The sequence below is a fragment of the Meleagris gallopavo genome, chromosome 16 (genome assembly GCF_000146605.3).
Source record: "Meleagris gallopavo isolate NT-WF06-2002-E0010 breed Aviagen turkey brand Nicholas breeding stock chromosome 16, Turkey_5.1, whole genome shotgun sequence".
Classification (NCBI taxonomy): Eukaryota; Metazoa; Chordata; class Aves; order Galliformes; family Phasianidae; genus Meleagris; species Meleagris gallopavo.
The window spans coordinates 7,609,859-7,634,771 of NC_015026.2; the positions used below are offsets into that span (position 1 = coordinate 7,609,859).

Sequence of the window (24,913 nt, forward strand, 5' to 3'; positions counted from 1 at the left end):
AAAAAAACAAGCAACAAACAAAAAAAAAACCAAAAAACAATGGGCCTATGGCTTTATTCCATGTGATAGGTCTTTATGGTGCTGTCTGATCCTCAAATCTTTGCATTTCACTGCAGAGTGTGGGGTGTCTGCCTGTGCAGTGTCTCTTGCTGCTTCCACTTCCACAGCTTCCAGCAGATTTCCAGGGCTAGCACATGGTATTGAACTCACTGAACTCATTACCACTTGCACGTTCTGGTTATGATGGTACTGTATCACATTCATGTAGATAAGTAATTTTGCGCATGTAGCAATAGACAAAGAAAAAACAATTTTTTGAAAAAAAAGAAAAAAAAAAGAAGTGGAAATCTTATGTTTTGGAAGCTTTCATAGAAAATATTGTTTTCTGCTCCCATTGCCCTCAGCTTTGGCACCGAGCTGGAAAAGAAAGGGCAGGCTGCAGGTCTGGCTCTTGCATCCCTCCATGTGCCACAGATGGAGTCACTTCCTCAGCCCCCGGAGGGGTTTAGCTCAGGCTGTGAGTGCTGGTGCATTGCTGACCTTGTTCTAGAGCAGAACTGGCAGGACCCCAAATGAGGACTTGGCCAACTGCCCCCTTGAAGGGCACAGAGCAGCTGCCCCAGGGGGGGCACATGGCTGCACAGCCCCATCCTGCAACAGCACCAGGCTTGAGTTTCAGCTCCCGCGTTCGCCAAGAGGAGGGATTATCAAGGAAATGTAGAGGGATGCATAGCAGAAGTGGCATGAAATGTCATTAAAGGAGCAGCGGTGGAGAGGGGAAGGCCAGGCGGCTCACAGACCCTTTTGCTGTTCTGATGGCTCAGTTAATGAACTGTGTTGGGCATGTCATTTCTTGGGCCTCATTCCCCTCCAAGCTTAAGCTGTGTCTGCGTGGGGCTTTCTGCTCTGATCTGTCGCTTCCTGGCCATTTCCACAGCATTCAGCATCATTGAGTCCCAGGCAAAAAGCTGCACAAACACAGCCACTGCTTTCCCTTGTGCAAATGCACTCAGGGTGACCAAAGGGGATGGCTGGGAGCTCGCTCTCACCTTCTTGTTTGCTCATTCTTGGCAGTGCTGTTCTCATGGCCACGCTGTGATGTTGGGAATAATCCCTAAATTGTGGGCGGTGTTATTGAGAAAGCTGTGGCACATGGCACGGCAGTGCCGGCTCTGGGCAGTGGTGAGTGGCTTTGTGAAGGGAGCTGCAGGGCTTTGCTCTGCATTGCTAACAGGGTTATTTACATAGCGGGGAGGCAGGGAGGTGTGGGGGTGGCCTCTATTGCTGTGCTCTTTTGCTCTGGGTTTCTTGTGGACAGTCGCGTTAGCTTTACTTGTCCTTGATTTAAGTACAGCTGGAAAGGCAGCTCAGACTGTATTTAATAACTAGTCCTTCAACACAGAGAGGTGCAGAAAGTAATTTGTCCCCTTGCCAAGCACCAGAAAGAATGGGCATTTTGTTCTTCACGGTGATTTTACCTGGGTGTATTATGGAAAGAGAGAGAGACTTGTGCTACTGTTACTCTGCACGCTGTGTTGATTTATTGAAATTGGACCCTGCAAGTGTAAGTTGTGAGGTACGTTATGACATGGAATTTCTAGGAGAAATATACAATTGGTCTGGTTATTATTTTTTCCCTCCGCCGTTCACTTGGGCGTGTTTCCAGCTTTTGCACTAAGGAACAAGACTTTAAATTAGTGTTGAATTTTAACACAGTGCAGCTTTGCCACCGCGTTCCCAACGTGTTATTAAGAAGCATCTGAGTTGTGTTCTTGTTTTATCAGCAGAGCTTTTTGCTGCTTGTGACTCTGAAATGTCTGAGCTCCTTTCTGCAAGCCTTGCTCACCTGCCCTGAGGCGGATGGTTTCCATCCCTTTTTCAGAGGAGCAAATTGAAAAGAAGCAGTGGCCCTGCTGTTGTCCCACCCTCTCGCATTGTCCTCCGGGGCTCAAACTACGCCTTCGGTTGCATCATTCCCCTTCCTTGCACCTCTGTGTGAATTTGGGAGTTTCAGAAAATGCTTTCGACCATTTTACTTACGAGATGAATGGCAGAATGGAATAAATTTGTGGGGATATTGCAGCACTTCTTGTGTTTAACTGGAAGCGTGTGGGGAAGGCAGGAGGCTTTGCTGAGGGAGAGAGTGTAACTGGCCTATTTTGTAGGGCTTTCTTTTCTTTTTTTTTTTTTTTTTTTGCTTGTATTTCTATATAATTTAGTATCTGCTTTCAGAAGCTGATAGAGACATCAGAAAGTCAGCAGTCTGAAAATGCGGGGATTGGCAGTGGGCTGATCACAGGGCACAAGGGAGGCCCAAGCTCCATCAGCAAAGGAATGGTGCTTTGCACCAGGCAGGCACTTCGCTCAGTGTGGGGACAAAGTCCTTAGATATACGAGGTTCCTGGAGGAAGGTTTCACTGACACATTCCAGGCACATCTGTAACGCATGGGAGATTCTCAGCTGTACACGGCAAGTTATGTTCTCACCTCTTTGTCTTTCTATTAAGATCACCGCTTTTAGAATATATAAATGTTATAAATGGGGGAACAGGCGCGGGGTGGCTGCGTTCTCGGCACGTGTGGCTGCCAGATGTGTGCTGGCACTGGCACAGCCTGGGAGGGGCAAAGCCCTCCAATATCTCTAATAAAGCACTCGGCGCATTGGTTATGGAAACACTGACGCAGATGAGAAAACCGCAGGGAAGGAGTTGGTTGGAGACGTGGAGCTGCGTTATCCATTCCTGAGATCTGTAAGAAGAATCAGTTCCCTGATAGCCACTCTGATCAACTTATTTCCTCTTAATCTGTACTGAAACATACATTAAAAAAATTCCTTCTTGTAGAATTCCCAGCATTATGTATTGTTTCATATGTCATTATTTGTAGAGCAAGAACTTCAAGATGAGTTTTTTAAATTGGTTCTTTCACACATATCTCCATAGCACCTCGGTAGATACCTAGAATGTCCTATTTGATTTAAATTATTGTCTAGGCAGGTTTTAACTCCAATCTCACTATTCTGCAAAATCAGTGGGATTACATTGTGCATGACAATTACAGTTGTCCATGACAATTACAGTTGTCCATTAACAAGTTCTCAACAAACAAAAGTGGGATTTGAACATTGTGATACTTAGAAACATGGTGGATTTTCACTGCACTTCACCATTAGTGTGTTTCTATTTGTTATTGTCCCACATAGCTATTAATGGTATCTGTGATCATCAGGTTAAAGCACTAATATGCACTGATGTTCTTCCATATTTGCCTCTTGATATGTGCAGTAAGTAATTCAGCAGAACACTGCAACATGTGCTTAATTTTAGATCCACTCGTTTGGGGCTGGTTGTGCACCCAAGTGGTGGCACAAGCCCAGCACAGGGCAGCAGCCGGCTGGTAAGAGGCAAATTTTGGGAACACACATCGAGCAGAGAGCTGCTGGCATGGAGGGACCACAGCCACTCAGCTCAGGCCCTCTGCCATCCTTTGCTTCCCTTGTGCTGTTTGATCAATGGGAAAAAAGCCATCGTCCATCTCTGCTGAAAGATCAGCTCCCGAGTAATGATGTCCAGCTGTACTGACAAAATGTGATTGCTCATCAGTTTGGTTGATGACTTAATCTGGGGCTGATTAGCATCTTGGAGACAATCCAGACAATCAAAAATGATGCATAATTTTGCTGCAGGCCATGGTTTATTTAACATTTTAGCATCCTCCCAGCTCGTGTGTAGGCAGAAGCAGAGAAGGCACTCAGCTGCTGGAGAATGGAGCAGGCCCCAGCACTGCAGTATTGCGGTGTGTGCTGGGCTGGGTTTTAGGAATGCTGCCCTGCAGTAGCACCCAGCTCCTGTCTTTGGGATGGGAATGGCAATGGCTTTGTGCCACTGGTTTGTTGGGGCAGGGGATGTGTCAGTTTCACAGCACTGAGCACCCTGTGCTCACCACAGGCATTGCTCCCAGTCGTTCTGTGCCTCTGAGGCAAAGATAACCCACAAAAGCAATGGAACCCTCCCCCTTCCCACCAGAAGAAGCTGCATCCTTCAGCAGCTGAAGGCATTTTCCATTCCTCCTTGCAGCTTTGAGATCGTCACCCCCCATGAGACTCCTTGCTGCCAGCAAGATGTCAGTGGGGGGCCCAAAATCCTAGGGCTGCAACTGGGACAGGGCTGAGGAAGCAGCAGGGCTCTCCCTAGCAAGGGTTAAAGCCCAACCAGGGCTGCTGGAAGAGTTCAGTTGTTTTACATTAGGACGGGGCAGCCCTGGCTGCCTGACGTGCTCTGGGACCCGGGGGCTGAGTCCCCAGTGTTAAATCTGCGTAACCGATGCCGTACAACTGGCACCAGCCTTGACCACAAGTGGCCGTTAAAATAAACATCCCCGGGCTTAACTGACAGGCAGACTCAAGGAGAAACAGGCTTGCATGACGGGGAATATTAAATACCCGGCGAGAACCTAACTTCATCAGACAAACGCTCCCTCGGCCTCAATGCGGCCTCAATGCGGCCTGTGCCGCCCTCGGGGGCTCGGGGTGTGTGCCAGCATGTGGAGCCAGCCCTGCAGAGCAAACAGGGCCCGGACACAGCTGGGGGACAGCCTGGGAGATGTCTGGAGAGAGAGCAGCCTAAAAATGGCCCTCGGTGAGCCAGCAACTCGCTCTGCTCCATGCCTGAGCATGGCTCTTCAGGGAGCAGTGCCGCTGCTGTCCTGCTGTCACACAGACCCTGAGCTCGTGCTGGGTTTGCGCTCGTTAGGAAAGGAGGTAAAAGGCTTTATGAGAAATGAGGCACTTGGCCTAGGACCGGGTTCTTATTTATAACCATGACTTGTATTCCCTCCAATGCAGGACAAGTGTGAGGGCATTATTATGTCCATGGGGACGGCCGGACGACACATTTATTGGGTGGAATTTATTTGTCTGCAGAATTTATTTACTTTTCTTGTAGAAAGGCATAGAAACAAGCTACACTTACAAAACAAGCGAGGCGATTGCACAAGGGCAGTGCTTCACGGAGCTCCAGGCAAAAGGGTCCGACTGTTCCGGCGTCTTGTGCCCGTCCTGCAGCAGTGCTGCACTCTGTGCCCGAAGGGGAACCACCGCAGTTGTTGAGAACGTGCTGTAGAACTTTCCATTCCTAAACGGTGCCTAAAAACACGTGTGGTTATTATTTTTAACCAAGGAAGGCCTTGATCGGGCTGGGAATGTATGTTAACAAACAGAATAATCACATTTTTCTATCCAAATGGTCAAAGATGTTTTAGCCTCTTTCCTGGCTTTAGCAGAATTGAAGTTTTCTATCAGTTTCTTGCCTTTGCAAGAAGTCACTACTTTAACCTTCTGGAAAAAAATCCAACGTGTTGTTTCCATGGAAGAAGATGCAATACTTAAATGGCTGCAGAGGTGCAGTCCATTGCCAAGAGGGCAGAACTGGCGGCTGGATTCATCCACATCCTTCAGGAGTCTGTACATCAGCTCCTTGAGGCAAAGGGTTTTCTTGTAAATTATTTTATTTGCCCTGAATTCTTTCAGCCTACATCCTTTGTTGCTAGGGAGAAATCTTCAAACAGAGGTAGGTTTTGCTGAGCTTCTGGCTGCATCCTTGGAACAGCTACCTGTTTTTCCTGTTTTGCTGTTAACACAGGGAAGAGTTGCTAATGCCGAAGGTGACACTTTCTGTTTTCCAGACATAGACTTTGCCAGATTTTTTTTTCCCTAGGAAGCAAAAGGATTATTTTTATTCCCTGACCTGTTTACAGCATATTCACGAGCTGTACTCCTTCAGCCCCACAGAAATAGTTAAGTTTTTGAAATACTATGGACAAAAATGGGCAGAGTTATCCTGGTGTTTATGTTAATGCCATTTCTAGAGGAAAATGGAAATAAGATAAACCGCATGTTAAAAACAATATATGAAATCTTCACTGTAACCGTGCAAGGTCTGTCAGTACATTGGAAAGCAATGTGGCAGAGTTGTCAGGCTTTACTGCTGAAAAATGGGATGGAAGAATGTATGACACAAGATGTATTAGAAATCTCTATTTTTATGTCTAAAGCAATGGGGTGAAGTCTTCAGGAGCAGAGGTGTCTTCTTTCTGTGCAGGGATGTACTTGGTTGTACTTCTCCATGGCTCCATACCTGGGCTTTCTGAAGTCTCAGCCTCCTTTATTTTCATCTTGCCTTTCATGACTAGATTCTAAAGAAAAAATAATATATTAATCTGGTTTCTTGCTTGCCTTTTGGATGTTCACTTATGCAATAAGTGGAGCAGACTTCACTGATGTAATTGCAAGAAATTCCACCCCAGCAGACTTGCCCCACGTTATTTAATGGTTTTGTGATAGGAATGTTAGGCAAAACATGCATTTCCTTGTTGATAGCCATCCATTTTTGAACATCTCTAGTGGAGTGAAGAGCCCGTTTCTTTTTTTTTTAATGGAAGCACCGTTTTAAGTGCAGAAAGCGGCGGTTCTTTTTGTATACATCCATGAAGATGGGAGCTGATCATCTTCACCCTTTCCAGCCTTGCAAAAACATCTGGTCAGGGTGATTGCCAGTCACCACCATACAACAGAGGAGTTAGATCTTCAGCCCAGGTCCCTAAGTGATGTCCAGTTTATTTTTTATCTGAAATCTCTTGAGAGTTAGTGTTTTCGGTTTTGTTTTAATGCAAAAGTTAAATTCTATGATTTTTTCCCTCTTTTTGTGACGTGACTTGAAGTCTTCTCAGCAATGCTCAGCTGACTCATAGAGACAACCAGTTCCAGGACCCCTTTCACATAACCCTCAGCCCCTCTTGCTTTTTGGATGTTTCATTTGCAATAGTGACTGCTTAAATCAGAGGGCTGTTTTAAACACACTTATTTGAGGCAGATGATGTTCAGCTCTCCCTCTCTCATGTAGTTGGAAAGTTAAACCAGACAGCCTGTGACTCTGAGTTTCCCCTCCTTCCCCTTCAGTTTGATTTGGCGTGCAGCAACGTGGTGTTCCAGTTCGGAGAATTCAAATGACCATCCAGGTAGCGAGTTCCTAATGGCACAATTTACCCTTTGTGAACACATTTCATGAAAGATCCCACTGTTTGTCTCTAGTTGTAACTCTCTTGCATGAAAGAAAAAAAAAACACCCTGTAAATGTCCGGGCTGCCAAACTGCCTAATCCAAACATAGGCACGAGCCGTGGCTTTGCTGGTGTTTGCCGCCCTCTGATTTTGCCTATGTGTTCCTTGGCCTGGTGCTGAACATCATATTTATGAGCATGCACTCAAAAAAAGCCCACTGAAGGAGATACGATTCTGGTTTTAACAGTGGACTTATAAAAAGGAAAAAGTAGTGAAGTAATGAAGGCCTTCATGAAAGCAGCCGCAGCACAGCAGAGCAGCACTGTGCACTGGGGTAGTGAGTGGGGGATTAAACCCCACATTGCCTGGGTCTCATGAGCAGGCATAGCATAGGAAAGTTCTTCCACCCTCTCTAATGCAGCAGATTTGTCCTTTTAAGCACATCCCCAAAGAGAGAGAATGGACTTCTCTGTACAGTATGGGTCTCAATGCGTGGATGGAAAATGGGCACTGCCTGGGTTGGCAATGATTCGCAGTGCGGGGTACCACATATGGAGAAGTAGATCACTCATAGCTGTGAGCTGCTTGAAAAATGGCCATGTTGGAGGCTGGTCACCCACAGAAACAGCTGCCTTTCCAGAGGGGTTGAACCTGGTATTTCCTCCCCAGCTTGGAGGGCTGGGGAGCCTCCAGCCTCCGCAACATTGATGTCCCATAGACAGAGCCTGCATGAGACCATCTGATGTCATGGCAGAGCCACTCAAAGGTTCATTCTGCACATCCTGCCTTTCTTTGTGTTCTAGCAGGAGGCTGTGCACCCTTCTTTGGGGTTGTCCCTGCTCTGTAGCCAGGTGAGAGCCAGGCCTGGAGCTTGCGTTGCTGGCAGAGATGAGACTGCAACAGCAGTGACTGCAGCTGATGGGACAGCTGCTGTAAAGAGCCAGTTTTACAGCCCAGTTGGAATCTCAGGAAAACCCTCCAAAAGCGAGTTGCAGGAGGCCACTGGGCTTTCTGGCTGCAGGAGGTCCGGGATCTGGCAGCTTCTGATGAGGGCAGAAAGGCAAAACTTAACTGAGCAGCTGCCCCAGTGCCTGCAGGTATCCCAGTGTTGGCAGGGTGGTAGAGCAGGGGATTGCGCCCCTTAGCACTGTATCCCTTACTTGCACTTGTACTTGGCATAGCAAATTTGTGCAGAGACTTAAAGACAATTTGCCTGTAAGCCTTCTGCAGGGAGAGCAGGCTGAAATCTGTGCTGTGCTTTGTCCTAATTCAGTGCAAGCTTGTCATTGTGTTTTCATGTGGCAGACAGGTTTTCTTCCTCTTCCTCCTCTTCTGACCATTTTCTATGATTAGGTTCACCTTCAGATTTTAAAGCAGTCTGTGATCTATATCTTAAACTTGAATTTTAAACTTTGCTGACCCCCTGACAGTTCAGCAGCTCTATCTTTTGGCCTCAGGACACCACTTGCAAAGTGTTTTGAAACCACGCTAATTTTGATATCATTCCATGGCTGTCTTGTCAATAAGAGAGTGCCAGAACTCTTTACGGAGAGGTCAGAAAATAGTAGTTCATTGAAAAATCTCACAGATTAATATTGTACTGAAGCTCTGTCAAACACATCACTCAAGTCTGCGTGGAACTGGTCAGAATTGTCTTCTCTAGGTACGCAGCCCAGTGATGGAAGCGTGACATGGGATAAGGGAAGCTCATCCCAGCTTGAAGGTCTTCTTGTGGGACTTTGTATCTCTTGCACCCTTGATGTACACTGGGCTGTTTCTCTATGCTAGTGATACCTCATTGATTCTGAGGATCTTTGAGATGCCAGATATCTCAGGGAAATGGGCTGTGGGACCCACAGTGTCCCAGCTAGTTAGTGTTAATGGCATGGAAGATACTGATCTATAGAGTGACCCACACTCCTCAGGGTGAAGTGTTGGCATCCTTTCCTTTGAAACATTTTGTTCTCAGGAAAATAAGGAAACGTGTGAACCTTAGTGTTGGAAATATTAAGCGCTGTCTTCTTTCCTACTGGATGGTGGAGTGTTGGGTCTCACAGTGATGATAAAGGCTTGACACATGGCTCCGTTTTCTTTTTGGCTGCTGATTGCATGGCAGGACATAGCCTGTTTGAGAAGTTGTGGGATAGGATAGCTGCTGCCCCTCGTCTGATTCACCCGTTGCTAAAAGCAGAGTGATGGGAGCCGGTAAATCCATTGGCGTGCTCATGCACCAAAGCAATCCTCAGTCCTACAGGAGGAAAGACTAAATGAACCCAAAAGTAAGGTATATTAAAAGAAAATGTAAAATGGCAGAGGCCACATGAACTAAGCAGAGGTATTTTCTAGCTGTCTAGTCTAACGTTTGGTATCATTTTTCTCTAGGATTACAGGGGCTTTCACCTCATAAATTTGTGCCTGTTTGAGGTCGTTAATCTTTCTTTACATGTTGCCTTGCAATTTTAGAGCTTTGCCACCATCTGGGATCACATTTTAAATGGAGTTTCCACTCAGTACGTTCCTTTTCATGAAATTATTTATATATAGATAAATATATAATAAATATATCAGGACTGGGTTGTTTTTAAACATTTTCAGTGCTTTCGCAAGGGCTTACCTTGTGTGGAAAAACTTGTCTTCTCTAATAGAGAGCCATAACAGTGACCAATTAAAGGATCACGTTTGCAATATACTCTTAAATGGCAATTTAAAATATTGGTGAGTGACCTGCCTGGTGATCCATGGGAACACGAGCTCCGTCAGAAAGCATTGCTGGGGCTGTGTTGGGAATCATAAAATGGCTTAGGTTGGAAGAGGCATCCTGGGGCAGGAGATGCCAGGAAAACCCCGTTTGATAGCAGCTCTGTGCCCAAGCTGGGGGAGAATGGGGTGCTGATGGGCATCCCTGCAGTGAGAGGTGGGACCTAAGGAAAAGCAGCCTCTTGTCCCAGCCCTAATGAGATGGGAGCTTCTCGATAAGCATTAATTGCCCTCAGCTGCTGTTTCTTCCAAGCACGCCCTTCAGTCTGGTCCGTCCCAAGCCTAGCATGACCCATGTGGTGCTGTCCATAAGCAGGATTTTCCCCCAAAGCTGGGAGGCAGTGATGACCCATGGTTGGTAGCACCAGCTTCTGCTGGCCCCACCAGAGCCAAGATGTCTGTTCCTGGCCCCACTAATTATTTTAAAGGGATTTTGAACAAATAAATAGCCTGAACAGTTCAGCAGTTCCTTGTGTAATTTTAGCTCTGGATCCCTCCAAGAATGTACAGAATAAATAGGTGAATCTGTAATACATCCACAATTAACTCTATATACAGCAAGCAGCTCGGAGGCATGTTCCTATGTAGGAACAGTGTCAATAAACAGGTATGCTGTGGGGCATGGAAATGTGGTCTTTATTACTGGAGGATAGCTCTGACCAGGAGGTAGGGTGCAGTCTGGAAAAGCAAACAGTGCTGCTATAGATCCTTCTGCCCCCACCCAACTTGCTGGAATTCAAACTGTGCTTTTAGGTGTACCCATGGTAAAATACAGCCCTGTGAGCCAGCCCTGCTCCTCGCCCGATCTGCAGTAATTGGGGCTGACTCATGATGAGCAAAGCTTGGCTTCGTAGCTAAATGTCACAGATGTGGCAGGAAGGTTTCACCTACGCTGGTGACTTTGCAAATATAACTTTGGGAACATGAAAAAATTCCTGGGGATGTTTTATAACGCAGAGGCATGAAATTGCACAGCAGAATTTTCTCCCCAAACCCTTTCCCCTCCGGCATCTGTGGCCGCATGTGCAGCCATCGTTCCCCAAGAAACCCAACACCCAGACGTGAATCATTTCTCTGATTTTTCATGCTTTTAACTTTTCATTGCTGAAGCTTCTCTCGGCCAGGAGATCTAGGGACCTGTTTCAGCTTTGAAAAACCTTAGACGGAGAGAAGGCTGGGGAAAGGAGTTAAAAATGAAACAGCAGATTTATATATATAAAAGTAAAAATATATGTTCTACATCTGAAGTTTATTTAGGTCCTTTGGGAGAGTGGCGCGGCACTATGTCTCTACTAAATTGCCAACATTTTATGGTCGTGCTGGCACCGAGTCAAACACACATCTTCTTGGCTTGCGCTGCTGTCTTGAAGCAGGCAGATTCCAGTGTGTTTTTCTATGAACTGAATATTACTATTGACTGAACAAGGGAAGCGCTGCCCAGTAAGAACGTATAGGTAACTTTTCTTTTTAACAGATCTACCAGAACTTTATTATTTTGATGTTGTGCTGTTGAAGAGCCGACCCCTCGTGACCCACGCAGACATTGGATGTCTGTGTTTGAAGAGAGACACGGCTTTTAGCTTTTTCTTGTGATTTTATTTTGATTGGCAATATATCAGCAATTGGAAAGTTTGAAAGGGACTATTTTTAACTGATTAGGTATTGTGTGTGGAAGCGTGCTAGGAGCATGCATGTGGAGACTTGTGTGCATGCATGCATGTATAAAATACACACAGCACGAGTTACGGTTGGGATTTGCACAAGAAGCTGAGCAGTTTGCTGCTCAATTTCCTTCCTAAGCCCTTGCCTACATGTGTATCTTTGTGCAAAACCACCCTTGTTCATCAATCAAGCTTGCTGCACGTGTAGTACGCCCACCACAAAGCCTTACAGGCTGGGAAGTAGCAGCTCTCTGTAAGCTCCCCATGATGAAGAAGGGCATTTTGCAGAAGCTGCTGGTTACCGTGCATCACAAGAGACGTTCAGGCTTCAATACAGACACACATCTTCCCACACATAGCAGCAGCTGGGAGCGACCCGGTTTATCTCCTTCCTGCTCACTGCCTTCTGCTTCCTGCACAGGGCTGGGAAGCCATCTCTGCACAGGTTTTGGAATGAGGAGCTTTGATCTGCAGATACGTAAGGAGGAAGGGTCAAGATCTGAAGCAGAACAGACTGGCAGAGAAACAGCCTGTTGGATCACGTCGATCAAATTACACCCTGCCACGGAGAATCCTTTCTCTTTTTTTTGGTCCAAAGTGCAACAGAACTGAGAGCTTTCCTTTGAAGCTGAGAAGATGATTTCATGCCTCAGTGCTTTGGGAAGGTGAAGAAGTGTGCTTTGCAGTTCATCTCTACCTTTCACAGACCTTCAGGAAAACATCTACCCATACCTCTCCACCTGGTTTTCCAGGGTACCACTCTTCTTCACACCCTTCTGCTTGCAGTGAAGTCTTCCTCTCCTCAGACCGCACCAAGCTCATCCTGCTCCTTTTGGCTGAGTAGCTGTGTGCTCTCACCACTTATTCATGTTTGCTCTTGTTCTATTTCCTTCCCTTTTTCAAGATTTTTCTGCAGATAAATGCACTCACAGTTGAGAGTTTTGGTTAATTAAGTGCTTTTCAGAGCAAACAAATAATAGTGTCTAGAGTGCATAGGGATATTTATGGCTTGCTTTAGTTTTCACAAAGACACATTTGTATGGTAGGCACCCAGGGTGATAGTTTGGAAGGCTGTCCTTACGGTTGTTTTAATTTGAAGTCAAAATCAATAGATAACCCAATTTTACTTCATACAAACAGATTGAATAATGGATTTTTGTTCACCTTTTTGAAATCAATTCCTTTGTAACTTGCTACTGTTTTTTGAAAGAGAGCTTGAGCTTTAGGGTGCTCCTTCTGAGGCTGCAGAAGATGATCTGCAATGGGAAGGGAAGGAAAGCAGACATCCATCCCTGCAGGGGCACAGCTCATGTGGTGCATCTCTGCCCTCCTCATTTCTTGTCTCAAGAGTGGAGGCTTTGCTCTTTCCAACTCAGTGCTCTCATGGGCACTTTGCCACTCGTGGTACAGTATGCCATGCGCAGCCCTGGCCTAGCAGCGTGTTGTTCAAGGACAGTGTGTTTTCATGCACGTGCGTAGGGCAGCTTGGAGATCTCCCTCAGCTGAGATGGGGTATCTGACACAGCTTCAGTACTCTCTCAGAGTTTGTGTAATGCCGTGCCAAGTGGGGAGGCTGAGAGGAGAGCCCACGTGCATTTACAGTCCCAGAGAAGAGCATTTGCTCTGGTATATAATGGCCTTCTGTTGGGTTTTAGTAGCGTATAGTTTAGTAAATTAGGAGTCTTCAGGTACTTAGCGCTTTAATGGTTCTCACTAAGAACATAATTAAACCATAGACCCCTTAGGGAGAAAAAACAGTTTATTGTGCATATTTTTAGAATCTGTTACCAGCCCTCATAAAACCTGGTAGAGACAAGCCAGAGAACATGCCATAGCTGGCGACCCAGCATGCATTTATCACGGCCAGCAGCCCCCGCCGAACATCGCGCCGAAGTCACACGTCACAAATCTGCCCTGTGAATTATGGAATTAATTTTCCCCAATCTTGTTTCAGAACTCGTTTGCAGTGCAGTTTTTCTCTGGCTGCCGGAGGTGTGAGGCAGGCAGGTTTATTGTATTGTACCTTGTGTTGACACATAAAGCCAGTTTTTGCTAATCGTTTTTTTATTTAAAAACGCTTTCTGCTGTGCAGGAGTACCCAGGAACGTGGCTGCTTGGAGGCTGTGCTGAGCAGGTCCCCGTGCACCATCCTCGGCCTTGTTTATTCAGTTGCATCTGAGCTGGTGCTGCGTTTTTCTGTGTCAGGATTTCACCATTCCCCATGCACAGAGCTGCTGGCTGCTTCCTTACCTCTGCTCTTCTTGGGGCAGCCGTGAACCAAAGTACAAAGCTAAAAATCCTCTGTGAAAGGAGCAGGGTAAGAGATGATGGAATGCATTTCTCCCCTCCCAGGCTATGACTGTCTTGTTGGAGGACACAGTTGCACCAAGAGGCGTTCAGCACACTTGTGCTTTGCTTGTCCCGCCGAGCACCCCAGCAGCAAGCTTTCCCAGCATTGCCCCTGGCTTTCACGCAGTTCCCCAGCTCTATGTTCCAGCCTCAGCAATGAGCGAAGCCGGCTTTCTCCCTGGGAAGCCCACGCTGTGCTCACAGCATCTGGAAGGCATCGGGAGGAACACACACACGCAGCGCTCGCTGCCCGCACCCTCCCCCTATAGCTGCTCCACTCAGTGCTGGGACACACGAGATGCTCCTCTCTCCCCATCTTTTGCTCACCTTGGAGGTGTAGAGAAGCAGCTGCTGCAGTGGGGAGGAAGGTTCCTGGCTGATGGTGCGGTACCTAAAGGAGGGCCGTAAGAAAGAAGACAGACTCTTGAGCATGGCCTTTTGTGATAGGTCAAGGGGAAATAGTTTCAAACTAATGGAGAGGAGATTGGATGGAAGAAAGTTGTTTATGCTGATGATGATGAGGCAGTGGCGCAGGGTGCCCAGAGAGGTGGTGGTGCCCCATCCCTGCAGACGGTCAGGCTGAACTCTGAGCACTGATGGAGCTGTGAGTGTCCCTGCTCAGTGTAAGAAGTGGAACCAGATGGCCTTTAGTGGTCCCTTCCAACTCAAACCATTCTGTGATCGCTTTATGCTGCTTTTCGTCCCCACTAGAGAAGAGACTTCTCTTTCTGTCCCTAACGGGGACGATGACTGGGGTGACAAACCACAGCAGCAGAGGCGCTGCGGCTGGCCTGGCAAAGGAGCAGCCCCACTGGTCCGTCTGTCAGCATCAGGCTGGGGCAGGCGCACATACAGCTGGGGACACTGAGTGGCACGGTCAAGAGCTGGCAGTGGCCTTTACTTTGAAATAAAGCAGCAAATCCTGATCAAATGTGCAACAACTCAGTGTGATCACACTGAGATTTAATTCATCTGTAACTACATGTGTGAGTGATTGTATGTGATAATACAGCCCATTCTTCTTGGTCCCAGGCTGCAAGTGCTGCTTGCACAGAGGAGTGTCCAGGCTCTCCTCCCCAGCACACGGGCAGATGGGGTTGCGTGAGCATGAGTGCCGCCTTCGTGCAGCTCCTCTTGGCCTAAACATTGCAACCTGGGGGATTGTTATCTTATCAAGGTCAGCTTAGCTTAACACATTTGAGAAAAAATCAATCAAAGAAGCCTGACTGAAGTCAGTTTTGGTTACTGCACTTGAGGAAAAAAGATAAAAGAATGAGGTCAGTTTTGGTTATCACGCTTCAGAAAAAAATAAGTGAAAGCAGCCACGAAAGCAACCTGCCTTTCTGGAAGGGTGAAAGCATTTCTGTGCTGACGGTACAGGGTCTCTCAATGAGCTTCCCCAGAGCTCTGGGAGCCCCAGAGCCATCGTGCAGGCACAGGGTAACCGGAACCGGGGCTGCAGTGGCAGCAGGGCCGCGTCCCCCCGGGCTGGGGGGGCTCTGACCCCCACCCCCACAGCGGCCGGGACCTGCAGCGCTCCGTGACCCCACCGCTGCTCCATCCGCTGCTGCTGTCCGAGGAAGGAAGGATGCGGTCTCCTGTCCTAAGGGGTTACAGCAGCCTCCAGCCCATGGAAAGCAACACGTTTATTAGTCCCAGCTTCGCTAATGGGGAATTACAATAGTTGTGGGATTTGGCAGTGGAAGCATGCTCGATTGCCATGCGTAGTGCAATATTTTCCCTGTTTTGTTTGTAGTTTTGATTTAGCTACAAATAATTTAAAGATGTGTTGTGTCTCCTTCAATTAAAACTTGCCTCTTCATCCTCTCTGTTTTAAAACAGAGTTTTAAAACAATCCTGGTGAGTTTGAGCTTGTCAGACATGCTAAGGTAAATTGTTAACTCCTTTCTTTTTGCTTTAGATTGCAGCATTTCTGAGGGTTGCTGCTATTAACGTATCACAGCTTGCTGCCTTTGTAGAATTTGCAGCTTTGTTATACTGGATGGAAGATCTCCCTGCACCAAAAAAATTCAGAAGAATAATATTGTCACACAGCCAGCATGTAAATACCTTAAACCAATATAGCATGTTTAGAGGAATTAGACTTTCCTCTCCCGAATTATGATTTTGGAAAGCAGCTCTGCCACCACATTTATTTCAAATTTAAACATTTAGAAAGAGTATCTCTGAGGGTTTTGAAATCTGGTTCCCATTCCTGTCTCCGTTTGACCTCCTGTGTGACCCCAAGAAAATCTTTTTCTCTGTTTCTGGATCAGCTCGGTTACTCTCCCCATCTCTTGTGCTTCTGCAGAATGATTTAACATCCATCGGTGTGGAGCTACGTGCCACATGGCAGTATGAAATGAACAGGGGTTCAACTGAAGATAAATGATTTGGGTTATGACAAAAAGGAAGAAGATTAACTCTTGTTTTTTATTAGATGTACTGGCTTAAAAGTTCCCGGGTTTTGCATGAAAAAAGTCTGGATGAAGTAATTTCCTCTAAAACCAAAGGAAGCACAGGGAAGGGAAGGACCCCACAGTTCTGTTGGATCCCAGCGATGCCCTTGGGCTGGTGCTGACTCTGTGTTTTCATCTTTCAGACCCAGCCAGTGCCCAACCCCATCGCCTACTTCATGCACCGCTCACCAGGCTGGTTTCATCAGTTTGAGACCCTCTTCAACCACTTCATCGAGCTGGTGGTGCCCTTTTTCATCTTCATGGGACGAAGGATGTGCATGGTGCACGGCGTTCTGCAGATCCTTTTCCAGGTGAGATGTTCCTGGGGTCGCTTCCTAAGCTTCCATCTCCTTCCAGCACACCACAGAGGTCTCCACGTGAGCTGCACCCTCGCACCACTCCACCACCTGCAGTGGAACGCTGGGTGGCAGCGGGGTGGTTGCTGTACCCATGTTTCCAAACTGGAGCAGAGGAACTGATGCAAGAGCCGGGTCAGGAGTTCAGGTTCCAGTGAGTCAGAATGATTCAGAGCTCTCACAGTTGGCTTTGGGGTGACTCGCGCTGGTGGGGCTGCCCTGGGTGTATTGCTGGAGAGGTGCTCCCTGGCCTCTGCTTCATTTCCCATTCATGTGAACAACAGAGAAACATTGGCGCAGGACAAGTGTGCAGGGGCTGATCCTGCAGTGGCCAGGAGGTTGTGGTTGGTCAGGATGAATCATAGAATGGCTTAGGTTGGAGGGGACCTCAAAGATCTCCCAGTTCCAACTCCTGCCATAAGCAGGGCTGCCACCCACCAGGTCAGGCTGCCCAGGGCCCATCCAGCCTGGCCTTGAACGCTTCCAGAGATGGAGATTGAATGCTTGCAGTTTCTCTGAAAGTTGATATTTATGGACATTTTTCTCTGTTTGTTTTTTTATATATTTAATGTTTTATATATTTAATGTCTGTATCTCTGAATTTGAGTTATTTGTTTTTGTCCTGTTTTTTACAACCATCAGATTTATTGAGCTTAGATTCATAGCAAAAATCCTTTCTTCAGAAATTAATGGCATTGTTGTTTCAGTTGTGGGTTGTTGTGGTTTTTTTTCACATGAAATAAATAAATGTGCATAAAGTAGAGGAAAGAAGCTCCTGAACACGTACTTTCCAAGACCTCATCTCATTTCTCCCTTCTGAGCTCCAGGATAACTGAAAGCCCCAAGCGAAGCTGCGCTGACGTGCAGCAGCACAGCTCCCACTTACTGCAGCCTTTGTTCAGTATCACTCCAGCGTCGTGAAATTCATATGCTGTAGCTGTTACTGCTTCCTGTAAATACGTGTGATGATTAAACTGGAGAACAGCTTATAAACTCTATTGGTAAACCACAAAAATGCTGATCAGATTTTAAAGGGCTGACATAAAAGCTGCGGGATTTGCGTACTCGCAGAGGAGCCCGCCAGCTCCCCTGCTTCCCAAGCACATAGTATTGAGCTGGGTACCAGCAAACACACAGCGTGGAACCTCGATTGCTTGGCACAGCTCTTGGCACCAGGTTTTGCTGTAGTCGGGGCTTGGGGCAAGGTGAGGGCAGCTGCTTCTGCATCACGGGCAGAGCAACACATCCTTTGCCAGCTGCTCCTTCGGAAGGGAACGGGGGGTGGGGATATAGCTGATGAAATTGGATTCGTGAATAGGAATTGCAAGTAGGAATAATTCTGCACACGAAGAAGTGTAGGGAGGATGACAGTGGCTCTTTCTCAAGGCAAACAGACTCAGAGAGGACCAGAGTGCAGCACGGTGAGTGGCCTCTCGGAAAACAAAGATTTGCAGTCTTTGGCACGGCTGTGCGGCCTCAGAGCTGTTCTGTTCTGCTCTGCTCAGTTCTGCCTTGGTAGAAAAATAGTAGTTTAATGGACTGTGACGATGCTGCTTTGTCTTCACATCTCTGCCAGTGAAACTTGCTTTCCCAAAATCTGAGCTGCTCGCTCGTGCCTTCCTTGGCTGCTCAATACTGGGCTGGTCCTGTGCTGCTGGACCCTGTGATTGTGTGCTGGGGACTTCAGGCAAAGCCATTGGGATCTGAGAGAGCAAACTGCATCCAATAGGGGCTCATAATGACATATTGTAAATGCATGCATCTGACCACCCTTTAATTGGTGCTTTATTGATAGTTTGCAATTACTGACTTGTTTCTATCACGAGTGGAGTCTGAAAAGGCAAAAAAGGGTCCCAGTGTAAAATGCAGCTCTGGTGCATTTATAGCATTTCAACAAAAACCTGTTTATTTAATATTTACTGCCCTTTTCTTCATTCAGAATGACTTTTATTGACAATACTTCTGCTCTGCAAAGGAAGCAATAAAGTTTAATGTTGATATACCACTTAATTCTGCTTTTCAAGATTTGAATTGACATTACATGCAAGTTTTATTGGACATTTTATAATTGTTATTGGAGTCATGGTGGCTAGGTTGAGTAAGTGTATTTTTCCAGATTCCAACTGGCCTGGAGAATATTGCTTTGTCAGGAGCCCAGAAAAAGTTGTGCTTTTAAAAAGACTTTTCTTTTTTTTTTTTTTTGTTTTGTAATTCCAAGTGTGAACTTATTGTTCTTTCCCAGTTCACCTTTGCAAGGTAGAAGGCTCAGTGGGATTGCTGTGCAGTTATGCCCACGAGGCTGCAGGCTCAGCATGTCCTGCTGCTGCTCCATGTGCACTGGTGCTGCTGGGAACTCAGTGCTGTCAGTGGGAGTGTGGTTTGGGTCTGCTTCTTCCCATCTGAGTCCTCCATAACTTGAATTTCCAGAAATCTTCCCATTTGGCTGCTTCTTTGATCTCAAACTCAAGGAGTGTGTTGAGTGCTGGCCAATTCCCATTTGAAAAATCATTTGTTGTTGCTAACCATCGGGCTGGAGAGAGAGAGCTTTGTGATGGGTGTAGCTTTTACAGGATATCTGTACTCAGAGATGTTCTCAATCAAATCACAGTGCCCAGAGCACATAGGCCAGGATCTAAAGTTAGCTGAGAGAAAATCCAAGTACTCAATGCAGCATGTCCAGGCCCATCAGCAGTTTGTCCCCTGTGCTCCTGCTGCATATCCTCACCACCAGCCATTCCCTGCTCCCAAACTCCAACTTGCACGGGCTAACATCATTCTTGGAGCTTTGTGCTTCCTTTGGTGTCTGCTGAGACCCTCCACCCTGGGCTTTCTCAGATGCAGAGCAGTGCACTGTGCCCATCCCATCTCCAGAAGCCTGCTCAGGTCTCACCTTTTAGGAAGGTATCAGCAGGTGATAGCTGCAAAGCATGCATTTAGAAAGAAACTTTAGGTGAGTGCAGCCAGTTACAAAGGATCTCCAATGTAAGTAGGTAGCATTGTTTCAAAAAAACATATTCTAGCATTTACAGTATGTAGAAATCCAAATCTGAAGCAGAGATGAAAGTAATCTTTTAAACTTTTCAATATCGTTGCGGGATTTATTGTAAGCAGGTTTTGTAAGCCAGATTTGATGTGCTGAGCAACACTGGTGCAAATTGTCTCTGCCAGGAATGAAGCTGGAGGAGAGAGTTACAGCTCATCTCCTCCCTGCTTGGGTCTGCAGCAGATGTCCAGGTTGAGCCTCAGAAACCTCCAAGTATGCCTAAGTTGGAGTTTGCCTCTTGCTCACATTATAACCAACAGTCATCAGAGTTTGTGAGAGTTCACTAAATTCTGAAAGCTCTTTGCTGCCTTTTATTGTGGTGTTTGTGGAGAACACAGATGCATTTTGAGCAGGACTGTGCATCGAGATGCTCATGTTGGGAGTTCAAACCTAACCTTATTAGGTTCAGTCTTCCAGCACCCGGTTTGGGGTTTCAGACCCTCTCTAACTCACACAAAGGAACTTGTTTTCACTGCATGTGCCTGCATGATGACTGTTGAATGTGATGTCATTTAATGGGCTGGAAGTGGAAGAGTTGGGGAAATCCAGTTGTCTCCAGATGTTTGGAAGTTCACTGTACAGTCGGTACAAGGTGGGCAGAAAGCAGAGGCTGTTGCATGTCATGGACATGGGAATGCTGCAGGAGGTTGGAGCAGCTGCCAGTAAATAGTTGTGAGTTCATCGAATGGTTCTTTCGTTCAGGATCCTGTGATATCAGTTGGGTGATTTTGTAGCAGTGTTGGGACCTGAGCAACAATATATACATGTAGATTTGAAGCACCCCAAAATTCATGACAGATCACAACCAAAATGTGATTGTTAGCATGTAGAGATGGAAGAACTGAAGAATCATAGACTCCTTTGAGATGGAAGGGACTTTTAAAGGCTGTCTGGTCCAATTCCCTGCTCTGAACAGGGACACCCACAGCTCCATCAGTGCTCAGAGCCCCACCCAGCCTGACTGTGGCTGTGTGCAGGGATGGGGCACTGCCACCTCTCTGGGCACCCTGTGCCACTGCCTCACTGCCCTTAGAATAAAGAAAATCTTTCTTATATCCAAGAAGAGGTCTTAGAAATGGTCCTAGATTTCCTGGAGGCCACAGGTGAGGTTTGCACACTGTTATTCTAGTTTCTATGTGACATCAAGCCAGAGTCCTAAGGAGCTCATTGTAAAGGAGGATGGAATGGGGAGAGGAAAGGCAGGCTGGGGGAGGCTCACAACCTGCTCACAAACCAGGTGCCATCAGGTAGAGGACCCTTCCACCAACCCATCACCCCCATGGGTCCATCCCTCTGCTCACCACCCACGGCCAGCATCAAGCACGAGGGTCCGGGAGTGAAATCAGAGAGGGTGCAAAACCATCTCCTCGCTGCTTTGCGGTTGTTTCGCTGTTCTGCGTCGCTGGCTCCTAAAACCCTGAAGTTGCATGTTTTTCACGATGTCTAACACACAGCTTACACCAGCAAACGTATTTCTTGGCTCCTTAAGGCAGGCTGTAAAGTACACTGCTTGGCAAACGAGTTGATGAGGGGAAGCTAGAGGGAAGCCAAAAAGTGAGGAGAAAGCCACCTTGCCCCCATGAGCTGGCAGGTAATGCTGGATCTGAGTGCTTGTAGGGCCGGCACAGGAGGGGCTGAGGTTTTCTACAGCCGTGGAGCAGTTTCAGCTGTGCCAGGTGGGAAGGAGCTTCAATATCACAATGGTAAAATAAATAAATATATAGTTTATTACAAAAAAAAATAGTAAGTGGAAAGTGTAAAGCTAGCACTGTTGGAAAAGCAGGGTCATTCCTTTGCTTCTAGGGAGCTGTTCTGGGTAGTAGTCATGGTTTGGGATTTCCAGGGTTTTAGACCTCAAATCACTTTGGATTCAAATCAGATTTGGGGGCCTGATCTCTTCCATGGCCCCTGGAAACTCCTGGCACCTTCTGTGTGGAGCATCCTTGTGCAGCCTGGGGGCTCAGGAGGTGCCAGGGACATCAGTGCTGGGAGGGGATTGGAGTAAAGCAGAAGTTCTGCTGGGGCCTCAGGGCTGCCACCAGTCTTCGTCCCACAAAGGCTTGGCAGTGGGTGTAATTCAGGGCTGTCCCAGGGTGTTTTCAGCAGGAGCCACGTGTGAAAGGCAAAAATGACAATGCCAAGAGCAAAGCTGAATTCCAAGCTTGTGGAAATGAAACATAAAAGCCCTCAGCAACCAAACCCTCAGTCTAATTCAGAGCGCTGACCAACTAAACTCCTGGCGCAGCTCTTGGGTCGGTCCAAAGTGCTTTATTATGGAAGCAGCTGCTTTACGTGCTGGGGGAGGGCCAGGGCCCCACCAGAGAACTGGGAAAGCACCCTGCTTGCTGCTCTGCTGGGCACTGCACTGGGACATGTGGCCCTGTCTGAGATGGAGACACTCAGAGAGGGACAGAAAGGCATTTTCATCATTTTCCTGTCTTTATTTTTATTATTTTAAAGCAGAAAACGGTTGTTGAATAAATATCTATGTTCTTCTGTTTTTTTTCTCAGCTTGGACAAACCTCAGCCTTTTAATGATTTTAATGCAGGTGATCCTTTTCCCATCTCCTCTCCAAAGCTGTGCATGGGAAGCGAAGCAGGGGTTTTTCCCCTCTTTTTGGGGAGGACCAGCCCCCCCACCACTGCCACTGCCATGCTGTGAGACCTTAGAGGGATAAACAGCCCCTCGAGCCACACACACGCAAATTAAATCAGGCTGCTGCAGTGCCACAGCTGCAACATATTGTGTTGCTAAGTTAGGAGGTAGCAGAGGTCACAGCAGCGGCCCAGATAGAAGGAACAAAAATTAAACAGCTCCCCCACCCCTTTCCTGCAGAAAGTGTCTGAATCAATGTTTGTTTTCACTTGTCAGATATGAGCTTGGTTTTGTTCTTTTTCTTACGCTGGTGTAAGTCAGATGTGTCTCCAGGAGGACTGTCAGGGTTGCACAAACCCCAGGCTTGCGTCAGAAGAATCAGACCCCTCATTTCTGCTTTAGTTACGTACCTGTAGGGTATTTGCATTGCTCAGGAAGTTGTTTGTATTTACTGGCACACAATAGTGTAATGCCTGTAGGGACAGAAAATAAAGCTGCTGCCTCGTTTGCCCTGTGTGCCACCCCAGGGCTGCTAGATGATGTGGGCAAGAGGCAGAAAACTCAGGCATCCGCCCTGCAGATCGGCAACATGAGCAAGTTGAAGACCACAGAAGAGATGCAGACGGTATTTCTCCATGAGGTGTCCCCAGGCCTGCCCCGGATTTCACTTGCAGCAGAGCAGCTCCGTGGTGACACATCTCCAGCGAGGTCGGGTGTGAGGGAGCACGGTCCCCAGGGCTGGTGGCTGCGGTCCCAAGGCAGGGCAGGCAGATGGTGGATGTGTAGTCCTGAAAGTCCAAATTGTGTTGATTTTGTTGTGGTTTAGAAAGCAACAAGAAACAGAAAACGTCCCAGGAAAATTAACAATAGAGCATTAGATTGCTGCTAGGGGAGAAATGGTCCACTGGAAAATGGTTTTATAGCTCAATTGTTTTAAAATCTGGCTTGGGTCTGAGATGGAGAATGAAAGGAGAGCATTTGAAAAAGTTATTGAGAACCCTGAAGCTCTGTGCTGGGACTGTGGCGGTCACTGCTGCAGCCCCAGGTCCCTGGAACTGGCCCTGTGTGCCCATCTCTGTCCCCTCCATCGCCATCCTCGAGCAATAGCAAAACAAAAGGCATGGGAAATCAAAGGAGCGGCAGGCCAGATTTTCCATTGCATTTAAACCCCCTTAAATTAAATACCGAGCTGTTTAAAAAAAAAGAATAAATAAAGATCCAACTTAGGCAGAACCCAAACCATTTAATCACTCTTATATTTGATTTCACATCCATGTGAAATAATAATATCTGTCACAAGGCGAGGCTGCCATACCAGACACAAGAATACCAGTGCATACCACCCCAAATCAGTAAATAACACTGCTCGTATAATGGTGTCTGGTATTAGTTAGCAACAAGTTTAGCTCTCGCATTTTGCAGTAGTCAGAGTGACTTAGAAACACTTACTGTTAGCCATAGGAGTGCATTTAATTAGCTTCTGATTCAGGGGGCTGGGGGCTTTTCTTTTTCTTTTCTTTTCTTTTTTTTTAAATCATTAAATAAAGTGTCACCCCTAGCCAGTGCTGTAAACTCTATTTTGATTGTGGCTGCAATAACCCCTTTGGGCGTCATTCAAATTGTACTAAACAGTTTCTGGAGAGCGCTGGTTTCTCTCAAAATAAACCAAAGTCCGGCTTTGACAAGCTCTAATGAAAAACAAATTGTTATATTACTTAGAAAAATAATTTGAAGGAAGTCTGAATTAGTTGTAAAGGTGGAAAAGGTTCAGCTACTTGAAAATAGAAATTTGGAAGGTATTTATTTTAACCATTAAGCCAGCGGCCTTGAAATACAGCCTTGTTTGTTACAGAATGCGCCTAACGAGAGACATGAATCATGCTGTTAATCAGTATGGGAACTTGATTAATTGGAAAGGGGACCGTCAGTGACTCCAAAAGGCGGAGTCTCCTGGCAGCGATCTGACACGGAGCCCTGGAGCTGGTGTGATTTACCATCAGTCATCCTGCTGGCACTCGGAGAGGAGCTTTGGAGGGATCCCACAGCCTTGGGTTTGTGGGCTGTTGTTTTTTTAAATTGAAAATAAAATGTGGTTCTTTGGGATGCTGTCAGCCTTCGGTTGTGTTCGGCTGTCCTTGAGACGTGCTTTGTGCAGAGCGTGGCTGAGCCTGTCTCAGAGGCTCTCATTGGGATGGCCCAGGCTCCCGTTGTCTCACCTTTGCTACTGATAGTGGTTTTGCTTATTAAACCTGAGAGGCAGCTTTTACACCCAGCTATGAAATCGGATTTGCATGGGAGGCCCCAGCGATGTGAAGTGCGGCCATGGTTGTAAAATCGCAGCAGGAAGGCCCGTATTCATTTTCACTGTTGACTGGGGCTCTTGGTTTGGGGGCCAGGAAGAGCTTGAGTGAGTTTGGCCATCCAAAAGCTCTGCTTGTGTTTCACATCAGCGTGAATTTGCTCTCAGGACTTGGCTTCCCCACAGCAGGGCTATTTCAGCTTTGTTTCGAACTCTCAGTGCCGGCCCGGCCCGGCCCTGTCAGTGTTACACCCATGCTGACACCAGGCTGCAAGCACCTGGGCACCGCTGAGGTAGCCCTTGTTGTCAGGTGCCTTGCTGAGCCCCTGCATTCGGA

At 46.9% G+C, this 24,913-nt stretch overlaps 1 protein-coding gene across 1 annotated transcript in view; it reads left to right on the forward strand.

The window, feature by feature from the left end:
* Nucleotides 1–4,426: 4,426 nt before the first annotated feature.
* Nucleotides 4,427–24,913, forward strand: part of LMF1 (lipase maturation factor 1) — a 63,699-nt gene continuing 43,212 nt past the window's right edge. Inside the window, exons 1-2 of the mRNA XM_010719542.3 lie at nt 4,427–4,759; nt 16,426–16,593. Of these exons, the coding sequence (XP_010717844.3) occupies nt 4,487–4,759; nt 16,426–16,593 (441 nt within the window). The 5' untranslated portion in view covers nt 4,427–4,486. The remainder of the gene's footprint in view (nt 4,760–16,425; nt 16,594–24,913) is intronic.